Source organism: Benincasa hispida, chromosome 11, assembly GCF_027475165.1.
Source record: "Benincasa hispida cultivar pf3 chromosome 11, pf3_genome.v1.1, whole genome shotgun sequence".
Taxonomy (NCBI): Eukaryota; Viridiplantae; Streptophyta; class Magnoliopsida; order Cucurbitales; family Cucurbitaceae; genus Benincasa; species Benincasa hispida.
Window position 1 is genome coordinate 73,403,925 of NC_143488.1, and position 23,737 is coordinate 73,427,661.

Genomic DNA, 23,737 nt, shown 5'->3' on the forward strand with positions numbered 1-23,737 from the left:
AGCTAGCGCAAGTGTAATCACTTAAAAACAAAAACGTCAGCAAACTACTCCATACCGACAAAATGAATGATCTGTTCTATTGATTAGTGATATTATTTACCATATTCAGGCAAGGGTACCCAAGCATAAAGAACATATCGATCCCTTTGTTCTATTCTTAGTTGATACTAGAAGAAGCAATTACAACTAAAAGAAGCAATTACAACCAAAAGAAGCAATTCTGAATTAGTGATGTACAACTTGACTGTGCAGTAACTCGACTGCAGCTGCCACCACCCCTTTTCCTTCCGTAGTAATGTCGAAACCTGGCTCCTCAATCTTTCTATTCAAAAGCTTGTCTAGTTCACCGCGCAGTTTCTGAGGAAAGGAAAGAAACGAATAAAAGGTAAATCAATGCAATGGAACCCCCAAAACATAAATATACATCTGCTACATAGCTCCGTTTGATCGTTAATAAATGCAATGGCAATTTAATCCTGGCTATCAAAATTTGACATGCCTTCAATAAGTCCAAAAGTCCCTTTATTAAGAAAAATGAAAAATCCTTCATTGTCCTAGCCAAGATATTCAAACCCAACAATCACTTGTAAGAGCAAATGTCTCCTAAAACCCTCATCTTTGCAATACATAAATGTCCGGGTGGAAGAAAGCACTTGAAGGGCCAAAGAAGTGAAAAATAAATTAGACGTCGTGAAGAAATTACCTTTATTAAATCTAAAACGCTCTTTGATGCAGAGAAATGAAGGTAGCCACCCAGCATTTCAATGCCATCTCCAGTTTTGGTAGGTACAAGATTACCACCGAACAACAACAAGGCATAGTCCGATATATTGGTGGAGTCTCTAATGTATATACTAGTTGTTTTGACTTTCTCACTGTAAACCATGTAAGGCAGAGGGAAGATATGAACCCCTGCATTGACAGATCCGGGATGAATATCCACTTTCCCAACTTCCTTAGTATAGAAGGCTGTCCTTTTTCCTCTTCTTTTACATTGTACGACATTAGGATATAGTCCAGCACAAAGCACTGCACACACCATCTCCAAATCTTGGCTGTATTGGTTGTAAGCCTGCAGAACAAGTGACATCTCTGTTATCCTAGAAATGCCTGATATTCCTTTTAAAAAGAATAAACGAAAGATTTCTTCCAATCTCTAATCCAAAAAGAGAATGTACAAGGGGAAAGGGGGACAGAGATTGAAACCAATAGAAAAGGACAAGAGAGACGAGGAAAATAAAAATTCCAGCATGTCAAATTTCAGAACTCGTGAAAAAAAACCAAGTGCTTTTTCATAAAACAATGAAAAATTAGCAAAAATCGATCAAGGATGACACCTAAAAAAAATGTGAACATACGGCCAGCCCTCAAGGAATTGAAGTGCACTGAGATCAAAACTTAAGGATTTGACATAAAATAGAACTCAAGGTTAATGCCTTTTACTCAGTTGCAGAACCGTATGACAAATCTTCAAGCATTCAAAAGGCCAAAATCCCTCTTTTTACAGGCTAATTCTTCCATGTCTATGCTCTCTCTGTCTGTATTGGCTACATATACGTGTTATTAACCAAGAGCTAACTCATTAATTTCATTACTAGTTGCTAGGTTGCTACCTTACAATTCGATCACGTGGAGGTTTAGGTAATGTATCAATATATTTACCAAATACCAAATTCATAAATCTTGTTAAATTATGAAGTGAACTTTATTCTTTATTTATAGTTATTTATGCTTTGTTTCAAACTAACTTAATGCAATTGTACATCAAGATGAATCACTTCAATGAAATAACTGAGGTGCTGCACACCTTTTGATTCAGAAGGGACCCAAAATTTCCCTCCCAAAATAAGTTTTTGACAGAAAGCTTACACTTGGTCCCCTGGACTTGTTTACAAAGCCAATATCAGATAATAGATCTAGAAACTGCATTCTCATATCATCCATCATCTGCAAGGTTACTGGAGATAAGAAGTTATCCCAACAGAACGATCTTTCAGCTCCATTTCTTTTTGCATCCTTCCATCCTTCAAAGGCTTTAAGAAGAGCAACGTGATCACTGCACAGGTAGTTTTTAATTCCAATTTCAGAAATAGAAAACAAAAGAATCTCGCATAAAAAAAGTTGAAAATCCCCCACAGTAGTAGTAAGCTATAGCTTTTTATTATATATATTTACAAATAATATATATTTTTTATCACACCAAACATTGTCACCTGCAAGAATCACCAGCAAATGATTTCTTTGCATCATTTGCTTCCTCTTTCCTATTAATGGGCAAAATAAATGGATCGCGGTGAGCGAGAGCGGCAGCAATGGTCAAGGCAGGACTCAGGCATTGAAATATAGAACCCATGAGAAGCATCTTCCCTATATTTGGGTCCAGTGGTAGGGTGCAAAGATGACGACCTGCAACATGGCTTGCAAGATTAGTGATCACAATTCAATATTCAACAAGAAAATGAAAATCCATCCATTATATACCCAGTGGTGTAAGCTCCTCCATATCATCTAAAGCACCAATTGTTTTGAGAAGTTCAATGGCGTTTTGGACTGCAAGAGGATCTGGTGGTTGTAATGCCTGTGCCAAAAAGGATCCAACAGTTCCTAGCTGCAAACTTTTGATATTCAGACAAAGTTCTTGTAAAGGAGTTCTCAGAATTTCAGGTAACTGATACTGAAGCATTGCATCGTGGATAATTTTTGGATAGAGCCTATAACAAACACCAGGTTGCACACGACCAGCACGACCTCGCCTCTGAAAATTTTGCAATCATTCATGAGAAAAACAAAATCAATTTGTAAACCAAACAAACCTAAGAGCATTAAATTTGGATACCACAAATTTGTATTTGCAGTATTCTTCTTTCATTTATTTACTTGCAAGCAAGGAAATACTTGTAGAGCAGATTCCTTTAAATGGTTTTTTGATTCTCTTTCGGGGTTACCCACCCTCCTCATCTTTAATGGAAGTTTATTTTCATCACTCAACCAAAAGGGGTCATAAATTTCAATTTATCATTACAAGAAAGTGGATACCTGGTGTGCTGAAGCCTTGGAAATCCATGAAGGTAGCAGACAAGCAAGTTTGTTTAAAGCATCATAACTCGTCTCCTTTGCTTTTCCACAATCTATGACATAGACAACGTCATCTATGGTGATACTACTCTCAGCAATATTAGTTGCCAGCACAATTTTTCTACAAGAATAGACAAATGTGGATTGAAAGAAGGAAAATGTAGCAACAAATTAAGATTTTTTTTTTGGATAAGATATATTTTCATCCTCTCATATACAAATACAAATCCATGAAAATCAAGAAGAAAAATTACGAATTCTTCCTCTCATATACAAATATATAGAAGAAGAAGAAATATTAAAAAGGTTTCATGAATTTCCTGAGGAACTAAAATTTCCTTTGACATGATTACTCCCATAGGGGATCTCTTTTATGATGTTTAATGACTGTGCTACATTCTGTCATTTTGTTCAGTTTGTTATTATAAAAAGAAAAGAATAATACAATATCACAAAGGTTTTTTAATCCCATCATCTTTTAGCTGAACCTGAATCCAAGAGATCTTTACTACTGTACTACCTCTTGCTACTTTTCACAGTTTTTAAGGGTTGATGAAAATCCCTTAAACAATGATCAAAGTCTTGAAAAAGAAACAAAAAAATCCCTTAGCTTTCTTTTCAGCACACTAAGAAAAAGGGGATCCTATAAGTTAAACTAGCAGAGGGTCAAACTTACCTTTTGGCGGGGGGAGGACTATCAAATATTTCTCGTTGATTAATGGTTGGCATGGAGCCATGTAAAGGAAGGACTAAGAACTTTCCAGAATCTCCAAGATAATTGTTTGCTTTGACTTTGTCAAGTAGTTTAGAAATCTCATCCCAACCGGTAAGGAATACGAGAATAGCACCATTACCTTCATGGCGACAAATATATTCAACAGTTGATTCCACCTACAGATAATCAGCACAACTGGTTATATGAAAAGAAAATCTATGCTTAGAAGTAGCATGACCTAGTGAAGAAAAGGAGGGAATCAATTAAACTTGTACAGCTTGAAGATCTCAATTGTCAAATTGAAGCGAAGATCTCCAAAAAAAAAAAATAATAATCTCTACCAAGTGAATTGAATGAGCAAAAAACAGTGAGCATTTTTGGGATAGGAAAAACAGTGAGCATTTGAGTTTAGCTTTTAATCTCCAAGAAGGCATTTAGGATGCAGGAACGAGAATGTAATGGCGAGGAAGATTTGTTTAGCATGTATTAAAAATTGAATTGTACTCCTTACAAAATTTATTGGGTAAAGTTGAATAGACTTTATTGACAATAGTCGTTTAAAATTACTTCATTCATACAAAATATGAAAATTTTCAAGTAAGACGAATAAATTAAAATTAAAGAAATCAAATAGAGTAATAAGTTTTTATATTAACTATAGTTAGCGGGGTTAGCAAAAAAAAAAGAAAAAGAAAAAGAAAAAAGAAAAAACACCCAATCAAAACATAGATTTTTTTAATGCATTTTCCCTCCTCTCATATACTATTTTAATTAGTGGGTTTATACTATTTATGGAAGTTAAAATGTCTTTTTTCCTTAACATCTTGATGGTGAGAACTTCGCAGATTATTTCGCTCAAGTCAGCATCCCTTGTGTTCCTATCAAGTCCATTGACCAAAAAGGGCTTGAAATTCTTGACACAGAAAGAGATGTTCTTTTTTGTTGTTTTTCAGATGGTTTGCTGTTCTATTTGGATGGTTATGTCTTTTGGGGGTGGATCTCTTTTTGGTTTTCTTTAGTTCTTGTGGGATTTTCTTTGAGTTTTGGTTAATTTGTTGCTTTGGAGATTTGGCTAGCTTGTTGCTGGCTAGTCCGCTGTTCTGGCGAATTTTTGTTGGTTTTTTCTTTTGGAGGTTGCTTTTTTGGCTTTTTGTCTCCTCTCCCTTCTGGGATTTTTTGTTTTGTTTGTCTCCTTGCATCAATCGAAAGTTGTTTCTGGTTAAAAAATGGATTCCTTTAAAATCCACATGCATAGGTTACATGATGCAAGATCCAATTTCTTCTTGCACACTAGAAATAAGACATAATGCGCCAGTATATTTGGTACCTGTAGGGATTCAAAACCAGAAGAAAATGGGCCCAAGATCTAAAATATTAAACGTCTATATTTATGAAAAATCTCCCTGGAGTATCCAACATGGTTTGAGAAACGTAACCTTCCCATGGCCATCGTGCAGTGAAGCCAACGGGAGTTTTACACAATATCTCAAATCCTTTATCCTTTATTTCTCCCTTTTGTTTCAAATTTTTTATCTTTTGCAAAAGCTGAAAGAAGATTTCAGATTACTTATGTCCCCCATGTTTTGTACTTCCATCTCATCAGTAATATTGTTTTCTTTATTTAAGAGAAGAGAGAGAGAAGAGGACGAAGTAGCAATAGATTCATCTTCTGTGGTTCGTTATAACATCTAAGAACATACCAGACTCAAATCAAGTTGTGTTCCAGACCAGGCTTCAAGTGACTTTCTCGTAGATGAACTGTAACCTCTGTAATGAGTATCAATATCAACATCCTACAAAACAACAATAATGCTGCGGATCAGTATTACTGAAAATAATACATTGATTACACAACTCTAATCAGGAATGATTCTAATATTTTAAAGGCTATACGCAAAATGTCAACAGAGATAACTTGAATTGGTCCATCATTAACAAAAAAATACATACTAAACCAACAACCTACTGCTGCTTCCCGCAGTGCACTAAAATTAGAAATCCCACCAATCAAAATTTCAGTAATATGAAATTGAAATCCTCTGAGTGCATCAGAAATTACAATGTTACAACCGCAAAAGAATAAGAAAAACAAGCTACTAGGACTGCATGTTTCACTCTCAAAGAAAATTTTGTTTTAACGACTTACAAGAAATGAGCTTTTTATTGATATTTGAGAAGTTACAAACTACCGACTTTCTAAAGAGAACAAAACGAAAAAGAAGTCACAACTAATATCCATGGTGGTCACCTACCTAGGATTTAATATCCAACGAGTTCCCTTAACACCCAAATATTGTAGGGTCAAGTGGGTTGTCCCGTGAGATTAGTCGAGATACACGTCAGCTAGCCCGGACACTCACGGATATAAAAAAAATTTAAAAAGGACCCACAACTAAAACTATCCACGGTATAACATTCAAATATACAAAATAGCAATGTAACTAACCATGCGAATACACAACAAAGATAAATTAAACATTAAATGCAGCATTAGGGATAAAGAATACCTCAAATAATTCTGATAAAGGATCCTTCTTAGACTCTTGTTGTCTCCTTCTTCTCCTTGAATTTCCTTCAAAGTTTTCGAACTCTGACTTGATATTATAACGAGTTTTCTCCAGCACATCCTCTAGAAAGAACTCTGTCACAGCAAATGTTTTTCCCTGACATTTCATAGAAACACTATATATTATAATTATTAAATAAATACATATTAAAAATATGTTACGACAAAGATGTTATACATACTGGTATGTGTAAGGTTGGGGCATTTCCAAAGTATTTGGAGAACAAGTCTGCATTGATGGTGGCACTCATTAAAATAAGACGTAAATCTGGCCGCCGAGGAAGAAGGTTGCGCAGAATTATTAATAAAAAGTCCTCATTCATGCCTCTTTCATGTATTTCATCCACAAGCAAATGGCTAACACCAGTCAATTGTGGGTCCTGAACCTGAAATTCAAGACGAGGAGCCCCTGAGATTGTGTACCTATCACAGCTTTGAGCAGACTTAAGAGACCATGACCTTGCTAAAGCTACAACAAGAACAATATTCAGACATGCATTAAGACAGAACAGCAGAAATTTGAAGCCTATGAAGGGGCTGGAGAAGTCTGAAGATGTGTTCAGATGGAACATTAAATTTCCACTGTTGGAACTTCTATATTTGTATATTTTGGAATTTCTATTTTTGTATATGAATATGTTTTCCTTTATTGTCTATATTCTTTCAATAATTGTAAAAGATCTCTCTCCTATATAAGAAGACCTAAACTATAAGAAGACCTAACCTTCACATATTGAATAAGAAAAAAAGGAGATTAATATTTCCATTCCTCCAATTTCTACATGGTATCAGAGCCATCTCTGCGAATTTTCTTAGGTTTCACGTTCGAAATCCTAGTAAAAAAAATACAGAGCATTGAAACTTCAATCAACATACCAATTCGTTTGAAGGTGCGCATCAGAAAAACTCTATCTATGAACGGGAGCTTCACGTCCGAAGCAAATCCATGACTTATGAGGAATCATTCAAAAAGGAAGAAAATTGTAGCCAAGCTTCACATCAGAAGCAAATCACAGCCGATCGAAACCCTCTGAAACAAATCGGCCAAGAATCATGGATTGAAGTCCCGACTGAGCAACGAAAAGCTAGGGTTCCTCATCATGGGACAACCGGGTCGTCGGGTCGCGTGTATCCAAGTTGTGGGTTGAGTCCGTGCAACTGAGACGGGTCGTGGGCCAACTCCATTTCGATTCCAGGTCCAATTATGCGTCGTGGGTTGTGAATCAGGTTCACAGCGCAAGTCTGGGTCGGTTTTCGAAACACGTTCTTCGACCACGAAACTCGTTCATCAATTGAAAGCATCCAGCCGAATCGCGTTGTTGATTGTCAATTCCCGTAAGCATCATCGCCGATCGTGGGTGCCAATTGCCGTGAGCCTCGTGAAGTCAGAAAGCCGTAAGGTTGCCGTACTGTCGTGGGCTTGGTTTCCTATACTGTCGTGGGTGGCCAATTCTCAACTGGGTAGCAGATTAAATTGTGGGAAAAGTGTTTTATCGACTGGGTAGCAACTTCAACCGGGTCTGGTTCAATTTTTTGGTTCAGCATCCAATCTGTCTGGCTTGGCCAGCTGGTTTATTAAAAATCTATTTTTCTAGTTTGATTCACTCCTAGTTTGGGTTGCTTCTATTGGATTTGGGTTAAAACTCTTTCTTTTTGGGTGGATTTCTACTATTTGCTAAATCTTCTATCATGTTACAAGAGCAAATTCATCAAATCCTACAACTATCAACCACCAATTTTTCATCTAATAATTCATGTGTTTCTTTGACTTACACAGGTCCCAAGACATTCTCGTGTAGTAATTCATCTTTGTGGATTATTGATTCCAGAGCTTCAAATCACATGACTAGTTCTTCGTCTTCTTTTAATTCGTACTCTCCATTATATTGCAATGAGAAAATTAGAATTGTCAATGGTAATTTTTCTTCTATTGCAAGAAAATGAACTATTAAATTGACTGAAAATATTTCTCTCCAGTTTTGTCTTACATGTTCCAAAATTAGCCTGTAATCTTATATCCGTTTCTAACTTCCAAAGATTTTAATTGTCGTGTTACATTTTTTGAATCTCATTGTATTTTTCAGGATCAGGATTCGGGGAGGATGATTGGGTGTGCTAGGATGCTTGATGGTCTCTACTACTTTGATGAAGGTTATTTTAGAAATAAAGTAATTCAAGGTCTTAGTAGTATCAGTTCTCTTTTTGTTAAAGAACAAATTATACTGTGGCATCATAGACTAGGACATCCCAGTTTTCTTTATCTGAAATATTTATTTCCATATTTATTTAAGGGAATTGATTATTCATCTCTTGATTGTGAAAGTTGCATTTTCACCAAGAATCGTCAGTCTACATATTTTCCAAAACCTTACAAGGCTTCAAAACCTTTTTATTTAATTCATACCGATGTTTGGGGTCCTTCTAAAATTACGACTCATAGTGGAAAAAGATGGTTTGTAACTTTTATTGATGATCATACTCGTTTATCTTGGGTTTATTTAAAGAAGAAAAAATCTGAGGTGAAAGACATTTTTAAACAATTTTACAATATGATTGAAACTCAATTTCAAACCAAAATCTTCATTTTACACCCTGATAATGGAACTGAGTACTTAAATGAGTTTTTTGGTGAATTTTTGAAAACAAAGGTATCATTCATCAATCTACATGCCGAGACATTCCCCAACAAAATGGGATTGCTTAAAGAAAAAATAGGCATTTACTAGAAGTGGCACGTGCTATAATGTTTTCTATGCAAGTTCCAAAATATCTATAGGGGAAAGCAATTCTTACAGCTACCTACCTAATAAATAGAATGCCTAGTAAGATCTTGAATTTTAAGACTCCCATCCACTGCCTTAAAGAAGAATTTCTAACATCCCGCATATATTCTAAATTACCCCTCAAAGTTTTTGGATGTACTACGTATGTTCACATACCCGACCAATTCCAGTCTAAACTTGATTATAGGGCTATTAAATGCATTTTTCTGGGTTACTCTTCAAATAAAAAAGGTTATGAATGTTTTGACCCTTTGACAAAAAAACTCTCGAGTATGGATGTGACTTTTTTAGAAAATCAACCATATTTCCCCAAAATTCTCTTAAGGGGAGAAGCCAAATTTGGAAGAAAATTTTTGAGATGTTTGTATTCCTATTTCCAACCCTAATCATCCAAATGTTACTAGATCTATGATGTCAAGTGTAGAAACTTCTCGATCAAGGGGAGAAATACTACAAAATGATCATATTGATCAAGTGTCTGAGTTTAAGTTTTATACTAGAACAAAATTCAATCAAGGGAACCAAGACAAGATAGTTGATCCTTCACACGACCAATCTGAGACCCCGACGACTGAAACTGGTAATTCTTCTTCTATTCCTACCCCTTCAACTACTCAAAGTACTTTTCCAGTAGTGTCTGATCTCGACGTTCCCATTGCTCTTAGAAAAGGTATTCGTAGTTGTACCAAACATCCTATTGCAAACTTTGTCATATAAAAAATTGTCAAATAATCATAGATCTTTCACTTCCAAAATTGATGACTTGTTTGTTCCAAAGAATATACACGAGGCTTTAGATGATCCAAATTGGAAATTAGCAGTTATGGAAGAGATGAATGCTCTAAAACAAAATGGAACTTGGGAAATAGTAGAATTACCTAAAAATAAGAAACCAATGGGGTGTACAAAGTATCATGCTGATGGTAGTGTTGAAAGATACAAAGCCAGACTGGTAGCTAAAGGATTCACTCAGACATATGGAATTGATTATCAAGAAACATTTGCCCTTGTTGCAAAAATTAACTCTATTAGAATTCTTTTGTCTCTTGCAGTTAATTTGGATTGGCCGCTTTACCAACTTGATGTGAAAAATGCTTTTATGAATGGTGATCTTGAGAAAGAGGTCTTTATGAGCTTACCACCAAGTTTTGAGAAGGAGATTGGCTGTAATAAAATTTGCAAATTAAAAAATTTGGTGGTTTTGAGAAGAAGATTGGCAGTAGTAAAATTTGCAAATTAAAAAAATCTCTCTATGGTCTTAAACAATCCCCAAGAGCTTGAGTTAGGCGTTTTGGAAAAGTTGTGTCCAGTTATGAATTTCTTAAAAGTCAAACAGATCATACATTATTTTATAAACATTCAGAGAATAATAAAATCTCAATTTTGATTGTTTATGTAGATGCTATTATTCTCAGGGTGATGATGAAGCACGCTTAGCTGATCTCAAGAAAAAACTGGCTTGTGAATTTCAAATTAAGGACTTAGAAACGTTGAAATATTTCCTAGGAATGGAATTTGCAAGATCAAAAAAGGGGATCGTTGTTAACCAAAGAAAGTATGTCCTTGATTTACTTAAAGAAACAGGCTTGCTTGGTTGCAAGGTTGCAGAAACTCCTATTGAACCTAATATAAAGCTTCTAGCAGCAAAAGCAAAAGAAATAAAGGACAAGGAACGGTATCAGAGGCTTGTTGGTAGATTAATTTATCTGTCTCATACACATCCTGATATTGCATTTGCTGTGAGCATAGTTAGTCAGTTTATGCATGCTCCTGGACCGACTCATTTTGAAGCAGCCTACAGAATTTTGAGATATTTGAAAGGATCTCTTGAAAAAGGTATTCTCAAAAGGAATAATCACTTCCAAATAGAAGTCTATATTGACGCAGATTGGGCTAGAAGTACTACAGATAGAAGATCCACCTCTGGTTATTGTTTTTTTATTGGAGGAAATTTGGTTACTTGGAGGAGTAAAGAAACAAAATGTGGTGGCCAGAAGTAGTGCTGAAGCAGAGTTTAGAGCATTGGCTCATGGAGTTTGTGAAAGCATATGGATCAAAAGGATACTTGAAGAGTTGAAGATTTCTTTTACTATGCCTATACGGATTTATTGTGACAATAAAGCTGCAATTTCTATTGCCCATAATCCAGTTCTACACGATAGAACAAAACATATTGAGGTTGATAAGCATTTTATTAAAGAAAAAATTGGAGGAACCATATGTATTCATTATCTTCCTACATCAGAGCAAATTGCTAATGTGCTAACTAAAGGTCTTCCAAAGAAACAATTTGACAGAATGATTAACAAGCTGGCTATGGAAGACATCTTCAAACCAGCTTGAGGGGGAGTGTTGGAATTTCTATATTTGTATATGAATATTTTTTCCTTCATGGTCTTTATTTTTTCCATAACTGTAAAAGGTCTCTCTCCAATATAAGAAGACCTAACGTGCACATATTGAATAAGAAAGAAAGGAGATTAATATCTCCATTCCTCCAATTTCTGCATCCACCAACATAAGTGGCCAGGAATTAGTTTTCAATTGCTGACTCAGAATTAAGTAAACACTGGAAGTCACAACTCACAAGCATTGGCCTGGGATTCTTTTTTATCAAGCTAGTTTATGTAACACCCTTATTGTCTAATTATAAATATCCATAGCATAGACGAAATTATTGGGGAGTTAAAAAGAGATCCATGGGCTATTAAAAATAAATCAGAAACACATGCACATGAAAAGAATATATACCAACTGCCGCAGTAGAACTCCAGTGGTGCAAAATAGTAGTCGAGTCTGAGCTGATTGTTTTGCTTCCAATCGTATTTGATATCCAACTGTTTCACCAAGATTTTCTCCCCTTTCAGAGGATATGCGAGCAGCAACTGAAATAGCAGAGATACGCCGAGGTTGGGTGCATATTATTTTGCAGTCAGCACCACGAAGTTTTGATATCTCCTCTTCTAAAATAAATTGAGGGAGCTGTGTGGTTTTACCGCATCCTGTCTCTCCTGAAACAACCAATACCTGACATTCAAGACAAAAATTGTGGATAGCATTAACTAGAGAAATAAAGCCATAATGCCCCTTGAGTCAAACATTCATAGAAATCAATACTCTGTTGAAACAGTCACCTTTGAGAAAATAGACTTAATCAATCAATACAATAAAAACTCAGAAAAAGAAATAGAATACTAAAGGGAAATTCAAAGGTTGATTCTGAGAAGGCTGGCTCTATCTGTCTCCAATAGTTTATACCCAAATATGCCTTCTTTGTTCCATCATGACCGTGGAAACTAATAATCTCTAACAAATTAGTGCTATGTCAAGTTATTTCACATAACTCCTCACGTACAAACTAAGCTCTCTCCTAATCGAACTCTAACAAATGTTCAGCATAGAATAGTGTGTCACATATTATATCCTTTCTGTTATCTTTTTGGTCAAATCAGGAGGGGAGAGAAGAAAATGTTCAAATTTTCAAATATAAATGTTAGCTTCAAAATGAAGATAACTTTTTGGCTAAGATAAATATAAAGATTGATAGAGACAAAGCATTTGCACCTGGCTTTCTGTCATTGCTTTTATAAATTCAGATTTTACATTGAATGCAGGAAGCTTTTCCCTAAATGCCAACATTGCTTTTAAGCCATCGTTTCCCTGCAATGCACAATAGGTTACATTATATTTATGTTAGAGAGAGAGAAAGCATCATTAGAAAAGACTAGCAAATTTACTTTCATCGCTTCCTGTGTCTGCTTAAGTTCAGCACTAAGTTTCTCCTTTGCTGAATCAGTCTCCAACTTGTAGGCAGGTTTTATGTTATTTACAGAAGTTGGGAACTGTTTGCCTTTATCAACTGATGCAGTAGACGAAACACTGTGCTCCCTCCCCTGACACTGCAAATCATCCAAAAGATCTCCAACTCTCCTCTCTATATCTGTAGTCATTCGAATCTACACATAGATTAAAATGAGGTTAGACTCAGCTTAAACAGTTTGGGTAACCAAAAGAAGTCATAACAATTCATTAAAAGACAAAAAATGAACCTCCTTTTGTGTAGACCCATGGCGTTCATCAAGATCAGCCCGGTAATCTGGCAATGGAACTTTACTAACCACAAGGGTCTTCCCCTTATTATATACATGGCTTTCTTTCCACAAGCACAGAATCAGTAAAATAAAGTATCAGATCCCATCCGAGGTAGCATATTGCATATATAGTGTTTTTGTACCATAAAAAGTACAAAAGGTTGTAGGCTCGTAACACAAATAACAATGAAGTGCTAATAGTGAAGGAAAAAATATTCTCAATGATTAAGGGGACAAAAACTGAGACAAGTAAAAACTCAAGCTTGTTTTTGTACTTAATTATAGATTTCAGTAAGTCTAATATTAATTCTTGTTAAATATGGCAGCAGAAACGTACAAGTAAAGACCCTGTTGATAAGCCATGTCAGAAAGGATTTCTTGATCACTTCGACTATAACTAAGCTTAATTATCATCTCCTGTTCCCCTCCTCTTTTCATCTGGTCCATCTTAGTCCACCATTCATCTTCATTAAGAACCTCCATCTGCATTTAGGAGTTATTTTCAAGGGGGACATAGATTAAAATGCAAAATTATACATTACACGATTGAATGTTAAAACAAGAATATAAGATCAAACATTATCGAAGTCATACACTAAAAAGGAAATGAAACCCAAAATGCCTCACTTTGTTTTTAAAATATTGATTGTTTCATTCAAGCTATAAACCCAAATAGATGATACCACTAGAAATATGCCAGTGTTTGGCTCTTTTTTTTTAATTTTTTGTTTTCTTATTTAAAAAAAAAAAGATTGGGTTCTTTTTTTTGTGGGCTTTGGTCTTTTTGTTTGCGCTTGGATTCTTTCGTTTATTCTCAATGAAAAGTATTGCTTTTATCAAAACAACGAAAAAACAAAAAAGTTTGATGAAAGGACTTCTGGATGGAGAAAATGAGGAATAGATTTAGTTATCCACCAAACTTGATTCTATTGTATTGTTTTTCTTTTTTTTGGGTATCTGTGAGCATCGAGGCCAGCTAACACACACCTCGACTAATGTCACGGAACAACCTGTCTGACTCTACAACATTTGGGTGTCAAATGAAACTCATAGGATATTAAATCCTAGATTATTTCAATTGAAAAAATCCATATTCTATTAGATTTTTTTCAATTGCAATAAGATTTCACTGGAGTATTAAAAATTTACAAAAAATGGAAGGGAGGCCTTGGCCTTCCGATGTCTAAGCACATTATATATATATAATGGAGTCTTGGATGAAATCGTTTCTGTTAAATGATATTATATTAAGCTTTTGGGTCAATTGGTGATTTAAAATGGTACCAGAGCAGGTGATTTAGGATTTAAAATGGTATTAGACAACATGGGGTTCCTTCACAAAACCAATTGGCAATGAGAGGAGTAACTCATCAATCTTATTAAAAGTGTGAGGTCCCTTGATTTTTCCAATGCGGGATCCTCAACATGCCCTTCAAAATGATGCCTCGTTTGGGTTCACCATTCTTGATCGTATCTCAATTTTTTTATTGGACCAAATACCCATTTGGACTTTATGGGCTCCGATACCATATTAGATAACATAGAGTTCCTTATCAAAACCAATTGCCAATGAGAAAAGTAACCCAACAATCTTATTAGGAGTGGGAGGTCCCTTGATTTTTCCAATTTGGGATCCTCAACATTTTCTTTTCTTGAGAATTGGCAAACTTAAGACTCAATCCAATTACTCTAATGCTTGTCATTATGTGTGCTTGGAGGTCTAAAAAATGTTTAACATGTTCCAAATATGCGGTTGAATCTCATTTCCACAAACAACTTGAAAACGATGGCTATCATAGTCACTTTGGTGATAATCATTAGAAACTCACTAGAGGCTCATTGGTGGTAGCAAGAAAAAATAGAAACTCCACAATGTATGTGATGAATGCAAAGCTCGCAAACGGTCATGTAAATGCAGTCGAAAATGAGTCGCTCATGGAGCTATAGCATAAATGACTTGGTCACGAGTCAGAAAGGATTAGATATTCTTGCAAAGAAGCATATCATACCACCCAGGTCTTGAATGTGTTATAGAGTTTCTAGTCAAAGTAGAAAGAGAGATTGAGAGACAATTGAAATACTTAGAACAGACAATGGTGGTGAGTATAGAGATTCATTTGATGAGTATTGTAAAAGGCATGGAATTAGACATCAAATGACAGTTCCTAAGACTCCTTAGCATAATGGTGAAGTTGCACGAATGAATCGCACCATTGTAGAAAGAGCCAAATGCATGTTGTCAAATGCAAAGTTGTCGAGACATTTTCGAGGTGAAATTGTGAAAACTACAGTGAACTTGATAAATCCTTCTCCAACCGTTTCTTTCAAATGTGAAATGGCCCCAAAAGATATGGACAGGAAAGTATTCTTCCTATGATTATTTGAAGGCCTTTGGATGCCAAGTGTTTGTTCATATCCCCAAAGATGAGAGAACAAAGCTAAACAATAAAACCAAACAATGCATATTTTTAGGTTATGGATATGATGAGTTTGGTTACGGTTTGTAGATCCAGTTGAAGAGAATCTTATTAGAAGCCGAGATGTTGCATTTCTCGAAGATCAAACTATTGAAGATATAGAGAACAAAGAAACTACAGCCTGAAAAAGATGATCTAATATATATGGGTTCTTCTTCTTCACATATGGAAGACAAAAATGGAAATAACAGTATTGATGATATTGTGCCCCCTGATGAGTTGCCAGTTCTAGAACACTGGTTTTTCTTGGTGATATTGTGCCCCCATGTGAAAATCCACCCTCTAAATCACCAAGAAATTGGCCAATGATGTTAATTCTAGAAAATCCACTTCATGGTTTTTTATTACATATGTAAGGGGCATGGAGAGTTACATTGTGGCAATCCAAGTTACAAAAGTGTGTTGCTCTTTAAACTATAGAAGTTAAGGTTATAGCGACGACCGAAGCTTGCAAAGAAATGCTTTGGATGGAGAAATTCTTGCAAGTGTTAACAAAGGTATGTGTTGTGTACTATGACAGACAGAGTGTTATTCATCTAAACAAGAATCCAAATTTTCACTCGAAGTCCAAGCATGTTGATGGCAAATATCATTGGATTCGGGACGTGTTGAATGATAAGTTGTTAGAAACTGAAAAGATACACACAAATGACAACGACTCAGATATGATGACAAAGGCCTTACCTAGAGGAAAGCATGAATTATGTAGATTGATAGCGGGTATGGTTGGCCCTTCTATGTAGTCAAGTGGGGGAGTTTCTTGGGTCCTGACAAAAATCACAGGAGGCCCAAAGTTTTGGTCCAATATGGTCAATTTGCTTTTAATGGAATGGAAAAATTAGAAGCTTGTTTAGCAAGCTTGCCTCCTCTAGTTTTTTCTAAAGAAGTTGAAAAAACGTAGGGAGGTGAGAAGAGAACAAAATATATGTGTGTGAGTTTGCTGCATAAGCTGGGTTTTGGTGACTTCGTTCAAGAGAAGAAGATAAGAGGAGACGGTTTTGATATTGTACTTGACGGTTTTGATATTGTACTTAGTGCAGTTTGTGTGGTGGTCGAAGAATCAGTTTGGTTCATCTTTATTGATTTCTCTGAGTTGTCCTCACCGATGAGATCTCTCCTTTATGTTTTTGTTCCATCTTTACTTGATGAAGGGTATTTTTATGCACCATTTTGTTTACTAGTGATGTATTTTGTTGATGGTCGTTGTATCCTCGACTAGGGAAGAAACTTTTGTAGCTCATTGCATTCATAGTGGAATTTTTTGGAGCCGTCTCATGGTTTTTCCTCTTACTCTGAGGGTTTTCATGTAAATGTTGGTGTTGTTAATTTTAGCTCCTTTGTGCTTGTGATTTAATTGACTTTGTATTTATTGGCTACATATTAAAAATCCCAACCCGTTTAACCATACTTTAAATAAATCTAATGATTTTTCCTTCACCTTCTCGTATTGATTTCTGTATTGTAACTACAGTAGCTTTTACACGTTGAGATTAGATTGGAGGGGCTTTTAATACGCATATAGAGAAAGAAAGAACGATTGAGTCGATGATCCGTCCCAAACATTAGACACAATCGGTTAAACCTAATGCAACAACTAACCCAGCTAATTAAGCTGAACGGTTCTTTAATTTTCGTTCCTCCCTTTCTCTAACCCACCGAACAGATCATCACCGTCCTCGGCCACCTTCCAACTCTTGAAGGATAAGTTATAAAAAACGTGTAGAGAGTACCTCAGCAGCCTTTTGTCGCAGACGCTCAGCACGCCAGACTGGGTCCCACCAACGTTGCTCCCCTCTACCGCCGCCGCCTCTACCTCCGCCACCTCCACCTCCGCCTCGTCGACCACCGCCGCGTCCTCCTCCGGAGGAACTACCACGACGGCCACCTTGATAGTTGGGCCGATATGACATTGCAAATGTTGAAATGAATGGCCGAAGTACAGAGAGTCGAGGCGCCAGAGATGGGTGCTTGCGAAGCAGAGAGTGATTAGAGACGAAAGTTCGCAGGGACATGAGTTTATAAAGCGAGTGAAATCGCACCCGACGGTCGTGGTACGTGGCGCCACGAGCGGCTGGCGTAATAAATAGTGAATGCTCTCACAAAACAACTGAAGTCGCTTCCATAGTTATTTTCATTTTTCTTTTTCTGTTCTACTTTGGTGGGGGAAAAAAACATTCCAATCATATTTTTGTTGTAAATTTGAGAAGTACAACCGTCCACGACGAAAATATAGATATGGAGAAAATATAATATAGTAACATATATGAATATAATATAATATATAAAATAAATAAATAACAAAAAGTAAATAAAATAACAAATAATTGATTTCTTCACTTTTTCCAATCTTTTTGGATTGAACACCAATATGTGTATCTTTCAAAACTCACCAAATGTCATTATTTATAGGCAATTTGACAAGTAGGAGGTCAATTACATTGACACTAATGGTGTGTAATCTTGAGACACTTGGACAACACATGGATATGTCTCGTTAAAACCATACTATGAAAAAACCCACTGGGAAAAAATCATAATGAACGAAAAAAAAGTACATAATTCATAAAATCTATACTAGTTACTCCCCCTCGTGGAAACATCATTTGAGATCTATGAGTTGTCGCATTTCAATGTTGTTCACCGATTTTTCAAAGGTTGCGGTAAGTAATGTCTTTGTAAATAAGTCTGTCTGGTTATCTTTCGAACAAATTTGTTGTAAAGTGATGTCATCATTTTCTTCAAGATAGTGAGTGTAGAAAAGTTTCGACGAAATGTGTTTTGTTCTATCCCCTTTAATATATCCACGTTTGATTTGGGATATGCATGTTGTATCATTTGAAAATTTTTACTAGAAGACAAACCACGTGTTCCACGAATGTGTTGGGTCATTGATCTTAGCCATACATTCTCGACCAGCCTCGTGAATTGCAAGAATTTCAGCATGATTTGAGGAAGCGGTTGTTATGGTCTATTTCACCGATTGCCATGATATAATAGTTCCTCCATGTGTGAACAAATAACATGTCTGAGATATAGCTTTGTGTGGATCAGATAAATATCCAAAATCTGCATAACCAACTATATCAAATTTTGATTTATTTGAATAAAACAAACTCATGTCGATCGTTCCTCGAAGATAACGAAATATATGCATAATTTCGTTCCAATATCTTTTTGTTGGAGAAGAAACATTTCTTGCTAATAAATTTGCTGAAAATGCAATATATGGTATTGTATTATTAGCAAGATACATAAATATACCAATTGCACTAAGATATGGTACTCCAAGACCAAAAAGTTTTTCATTATCATCTTGAGGTCGATTTCTATCTCTTTTTTTTACATATAGTGAACGCACTTCTATTGGAATGTTCAACAAATGTGCTTTATCCATATAAAAATCAAAACCTTTCATGTATGAGTTGACCGATAAACAAATATCTCATCTGCTAAATGCTTAATTTACAAGCCAATAAAAGATTTTGTTTTTCTGAGATCTTTCATATCAGATTATTTCTTAAGATATTATATTGCCTCTAAAAGTTCTTCAGGAGTTCCAATTATATTTAAATAATCAACATATACAGTTATAATAGTAAATTCTGATTGTGATTTATTTATAAAAACACATGGACGTATAGGATTATTTTGATATCCTTCTCAAATATCCACTGAGGCGATTGTACCACATTCGTCATGATTGTTTCAATCCATATAGCGATCTCTGTAATTTTATTAATACAATTCCCGAGAATTTGGTTTATATGTTTCAAGCACCTTAGATCTTTATGGGGTTCTTATATAAATAACATTATCAAGAGATCCATATAAATATGTCGTGACTACATTCATAAGATGCATATCCAGACTTTCATATACGGTTAGACCTGAAGGATCCCAAATTGAAGGGAACCTGAGCGGAAGAACGATTGTCCCAAATCCATTTTTCATTGAATATAAATTTTACAGTAAATAAAGAACTAGATATGCATTTATATAAATTACAGCATGCTGTTAAAAAGGTTTTAGAAACCTTACCTTTGAAAATTTTTCTTAAAGAATCCCTTGAATAGTACACGAACGCCTTGAAGACTTTCTTCTAGAAAATCTCGACGAAAAGCATGAACACTACCACAAAGACTTCCACGGTATTCTCAAGTAGAGAACCCAATAGTGGTGGGCTCTGACTATTTTGGAATGAGAGAATTTTAGTAGTAAAGATGAAGGTTTTAAATTGTTCACAAAAAACTCAAACTTGCACACAGAACTCTTATGTTGTTTTCCAATGTATCCAATTTGATGATCAGATCGTCGAAAAAGGAGACTCTCTCCTGTCTTTCAAAAAACCAAATACCACAACCACCCACTTACGTGAGTGGAGAGAAAAGAGGGGGAGGAAGTCTCCCTCATTTTTATTTAAAATAAAATATAAATTATATTTAATAAAAATATGATAACTAACTTATCATATATATATAACATATAGATTTAATATTTTATCACATACAACATAACCTATAGTTTCTTTTCTCTCTTATATGGCATCTAATATAATTCACATTTATATTAAATTCAACAATTATGAATCTAATTCATATTAATAATATTTGAATCTCATTCAAATATTTATATTCTCCCAATTAATCTATAATGTATCAAACACATTATAATAATTATATCACATATAATTAAAATAACTTAATTATATCATATATAATTAAATCCCTCTATCAATTTGAACAATTCAAATTAGTCTAAAAACTGATTATCATTTAATCTTATTGAGCTACCAAGGGGACCTCATGGACCTGTAGCTTGAAGCTTATGGACCTATAGCTTGAAGCTCCAACGGTACATGAATAATTAATCAAACTCTTTAATTAATTTATTCACCACTCGTTAACTATCGGGCACTCCATTAAAGACCGACAGTTGCACTCTTCGCACTTAAGATATATTCTGTGTCCGTTGGATATAACCAATCAACAATACGTTGACCTTTCACAAATTGCTCCTAAGTACAACTAGGCCAAAATTACTGTTTTGTCCCTGTAGTTACATCTAACTCTTTAAGTACCACTGATCCCTTTAATGAACAATAGATCATAGTTCAACTATGACTAAACCCTTCTCGGGCCAGGAGAAGGTCTTGCGCCACATTGTTCAAGCCTTAGAATCAGCCTTTGAGGAAATAATTTATCTATTTACCCCGATCTCGGAGAAGGAGTGAATTCCTTCTTGTATAGCTATGTTCTCAGCTCCCCAATCAGACGAATCCCCAAAATGGTAGGCTTGTTGAGTCCGCGATTTGGCCACTCTCACCTATACAAATCAAAGGACCGCCCTCATAAGCAGGAATTCACAACTCACTCAAGATTTAGGTCATGTTACCTATGTTCATCCTAGTGAAATGTAAGTCTCAATTATGAACAGTGCTATATAGTGAGACTAGACATTTCGTGGTCCAGTCTTATACAAACTCGTTTGTATAAAATATCCCCGCTCACATGTCTATACATAAATGATCATCGGATCATTTGTAGCACTTTACAACAATTGTAACACTTACAAAGCGGGTCATACTCGTAGTGTCACCAGGATAAGGTATCCAGCCTTATCCATCTACTACATGTCATTTAGGTTATCATTTAAACACGATCCACCTGTATGTCTCTACATACATGTCTAAGTTAAAAGATAACCTGGGATGTTAGTTTATTGATTTGTGGTTAATACAACAAAAATATGGAATAAAATATCATATATTTTATTAAATAGACAATTAATTTGTTCAATACATTTACAAACTATAAGACCTTACGAGATTTAGGACATCAACCCCAGCAAGACCAATTAAATATCTTAGTGTAATTGCATTTACCACCGTATAATACGTCTCCTCATAATCAATACCAAGTCTTTGTGAAAAACATTGTGCAAATAGTCTTGCTTTATATCTTGTGACTTCATTATTTTCATTTTTTTTGTCCTCACAAATACCCATTTGTATCCCATAGGTTTGACACTTCTGGTGTTCAGACTACTGGTCCAAAAACCTGACATTTCGAAAGTGAGTTTAATTCTGCCTCGATTGTTTCTTTCCACTAAAACCAATATTTTCTATGTCGACATTCTTCAACAGATTTTGATTCATAATCCTCATTTTCAGATATAATATCAAGAGCAACGTTATACGCAAAAATAGTGTCAATAATTACACGAGTTCAGTTCCCCTTTTTTTTTGTCATGACATAGTCTATTGAAATCTCATTATTATCTCCTCATTAGTAAATTTCTTCATGGGTATTTACATCCTCAACCAAGTCTTCTTGAATATTAATTATTTTATTTTCGATGATTTTTATCTTTGGAACCCATTGATCTACCACGCTTCTGGCGTGTCCCAGACTCATTAGTGACAACTTGCTGTGTTGGGATATCAATTTTCAGTGGAGCATCTGCAGTTGGTATATGTGACTTAGTTGCTTTCTTTGCATATATAAATGCATATGGTAACTAATTTGCTATATTTTGCAAATAAACTATCTTCGAAACTTCAAGTTCACATTGATATGCATGAGGATCTAAACGAGATAATAATGATGCATTTCATGTAATTTCTTTTTCCAACTTCTTAAATTTCTCCCCTTGATGTTGAAAATTTGTCTCATTAAAATGACAATCATCAAATCATCCAGTAAATACATCACCCGTCAGGAGTTGAAGATTTTTTATAATTAATGAGGGAATCATATGCAATATATATTCCTAACCTCTTTTGAGGACCCATTTTAGTACGTTGTGGTGGAGCAATTGGAACATATATTGCACATCCAAAAATCCTCATATGGGAAATATTTGGCTCATGGCCATAAGCTAATTGCAATGGTGAGTGTTAATGATAAGATACCGGACTTATGCGTACAAATGGCATTGCATGCAAAATAGCATGTCCCATACAGATATAAGAAGCTTAGCTCTAGTTTAGCAATTAATTACAGACGTTTTATGAATGATTAAGCTAAACCATCTTATGTATGAACATGAGCTACAATATATTAAACACTTATCCCAATTGACATACAACAATTATCAAAAGCTTAGGTTGTAAATTCACCAGCATTATCAAGAAGAATGATCTTAATTGTATAATCAAGAAATCGTGCTCTTAACTTAATTATTTGACCATCTACTGGATGCATTTATTAATACCATAAAATATTTAAATGGTCTATTTGGTGGGTTAATAAGTCCACATATATCATAATGAATTCGTCCTAAAAATGCAGGTGATTCAATCCACACTTTGATTAGTGATGGTCTAATAATTAATTTGTTCTGAGTGCAATCATCACATGATAATTCGTCAAATTGAAGAATCTTCTGCTCTTCAATGGATGTCCATTTGAATTCTCAATAATTATTCTCATAATTATATACCCTAGATGACCTAATTTGTCATGCCAAATTGTAAATATATCTAGATTCATGAACATCGGGTTCATTGTTGCATATGTTTCAATTACTCGTATATGAGTATAATATAATCTATAAGATAAAGCAAGCAACTCTTCCAGTCTACGTTTTTCATATGAGACGGTAGATATGATATAAAGATACTCCATATTATTCTTTCTATTAGTCTTAATATGTTAACTACTGCATTGTATATCTTTAAAACTAAGTTGATTTCTCTTTGGTTGACTAGAAAACAATGCATTGTCAATTGTCAATTTTGTTCCTCGAGAAAAAATAATATTTGCTTTTACAAACCCTTCAATTAGGTTTGCAGAACCTGAAATTGTATTGATTTTTGCTTCTCACATTGTCAGTTTGGAAAAATATTTTCTACTTATAAGTATTGTGTAGTTGCACTATCTTCTAGACATAAATATTTTTTTCTCATCTTTTAGCCACCTTGTTGGGGTTGATGCCCTAAAGTCTCGTGTCCTATAGTTTGTAAACAGTATGTACGAACACTTATATTGTTAATATATGATATTTACTTCATATATTGTTTTTTGCTTGCT

General features: G+C 35.0%; 1 protein-coding gene across 2 annotated transcripts; it reads right to left on the reverse strand.

Moving 5' to 3' along the window:
* Positions 1 to 52: 52 nt before the first annotated feature.
* Positions 53 to 17,825, reverse strand: LOC120091280 (RNA helicase family protein). Of its 2 annotated transcripts, none has more exons than XM_039049242.2 (16): positions 17,438 to 17,825; positions 13,568 to 13,713; positions 13,189 to 13,288; positions 12,877 to 13,095; positions 12,704 to 12,799; positions 11,891 to 12,166; positions 6,539 to 6,742; positions 6,298 to 6,453; positions 5,491 to 5,583; positions 3,752 to 3,966; positions 3,037 to 3,196; positions 2,482 to 2,755; positions 2,214 to 2,406; positions 1,870 to 2,056; positions 704 to 1,072; positions 53 to 357 (listed from the first exon to the last, which is right to left on the reverse strand). In XM_039049242.2, exons 1-16 carry the CDS (start codon positions 17,717 to 17,719, stop codon positions 226 to 228), a joined length of 3,102 nt encoding a protein of 1,033 aa, XP_038905170.1. In that variant the 5' UTR covers positions 17,720 to 17,825; the 3' UTR covers positions 53 to 225. The 2 variants fall into 2 exon arrangements, with proteins under 2 accessions (XP_038905170.1, XP_038905171.1); XM_039049243.2 differs by having other exon boundaries at positions 13,189 to 13,292; positions 17,438 to 17,695.
* Positions 17,826 to 23,737: the final 5,912 nt, after the last annotated feature.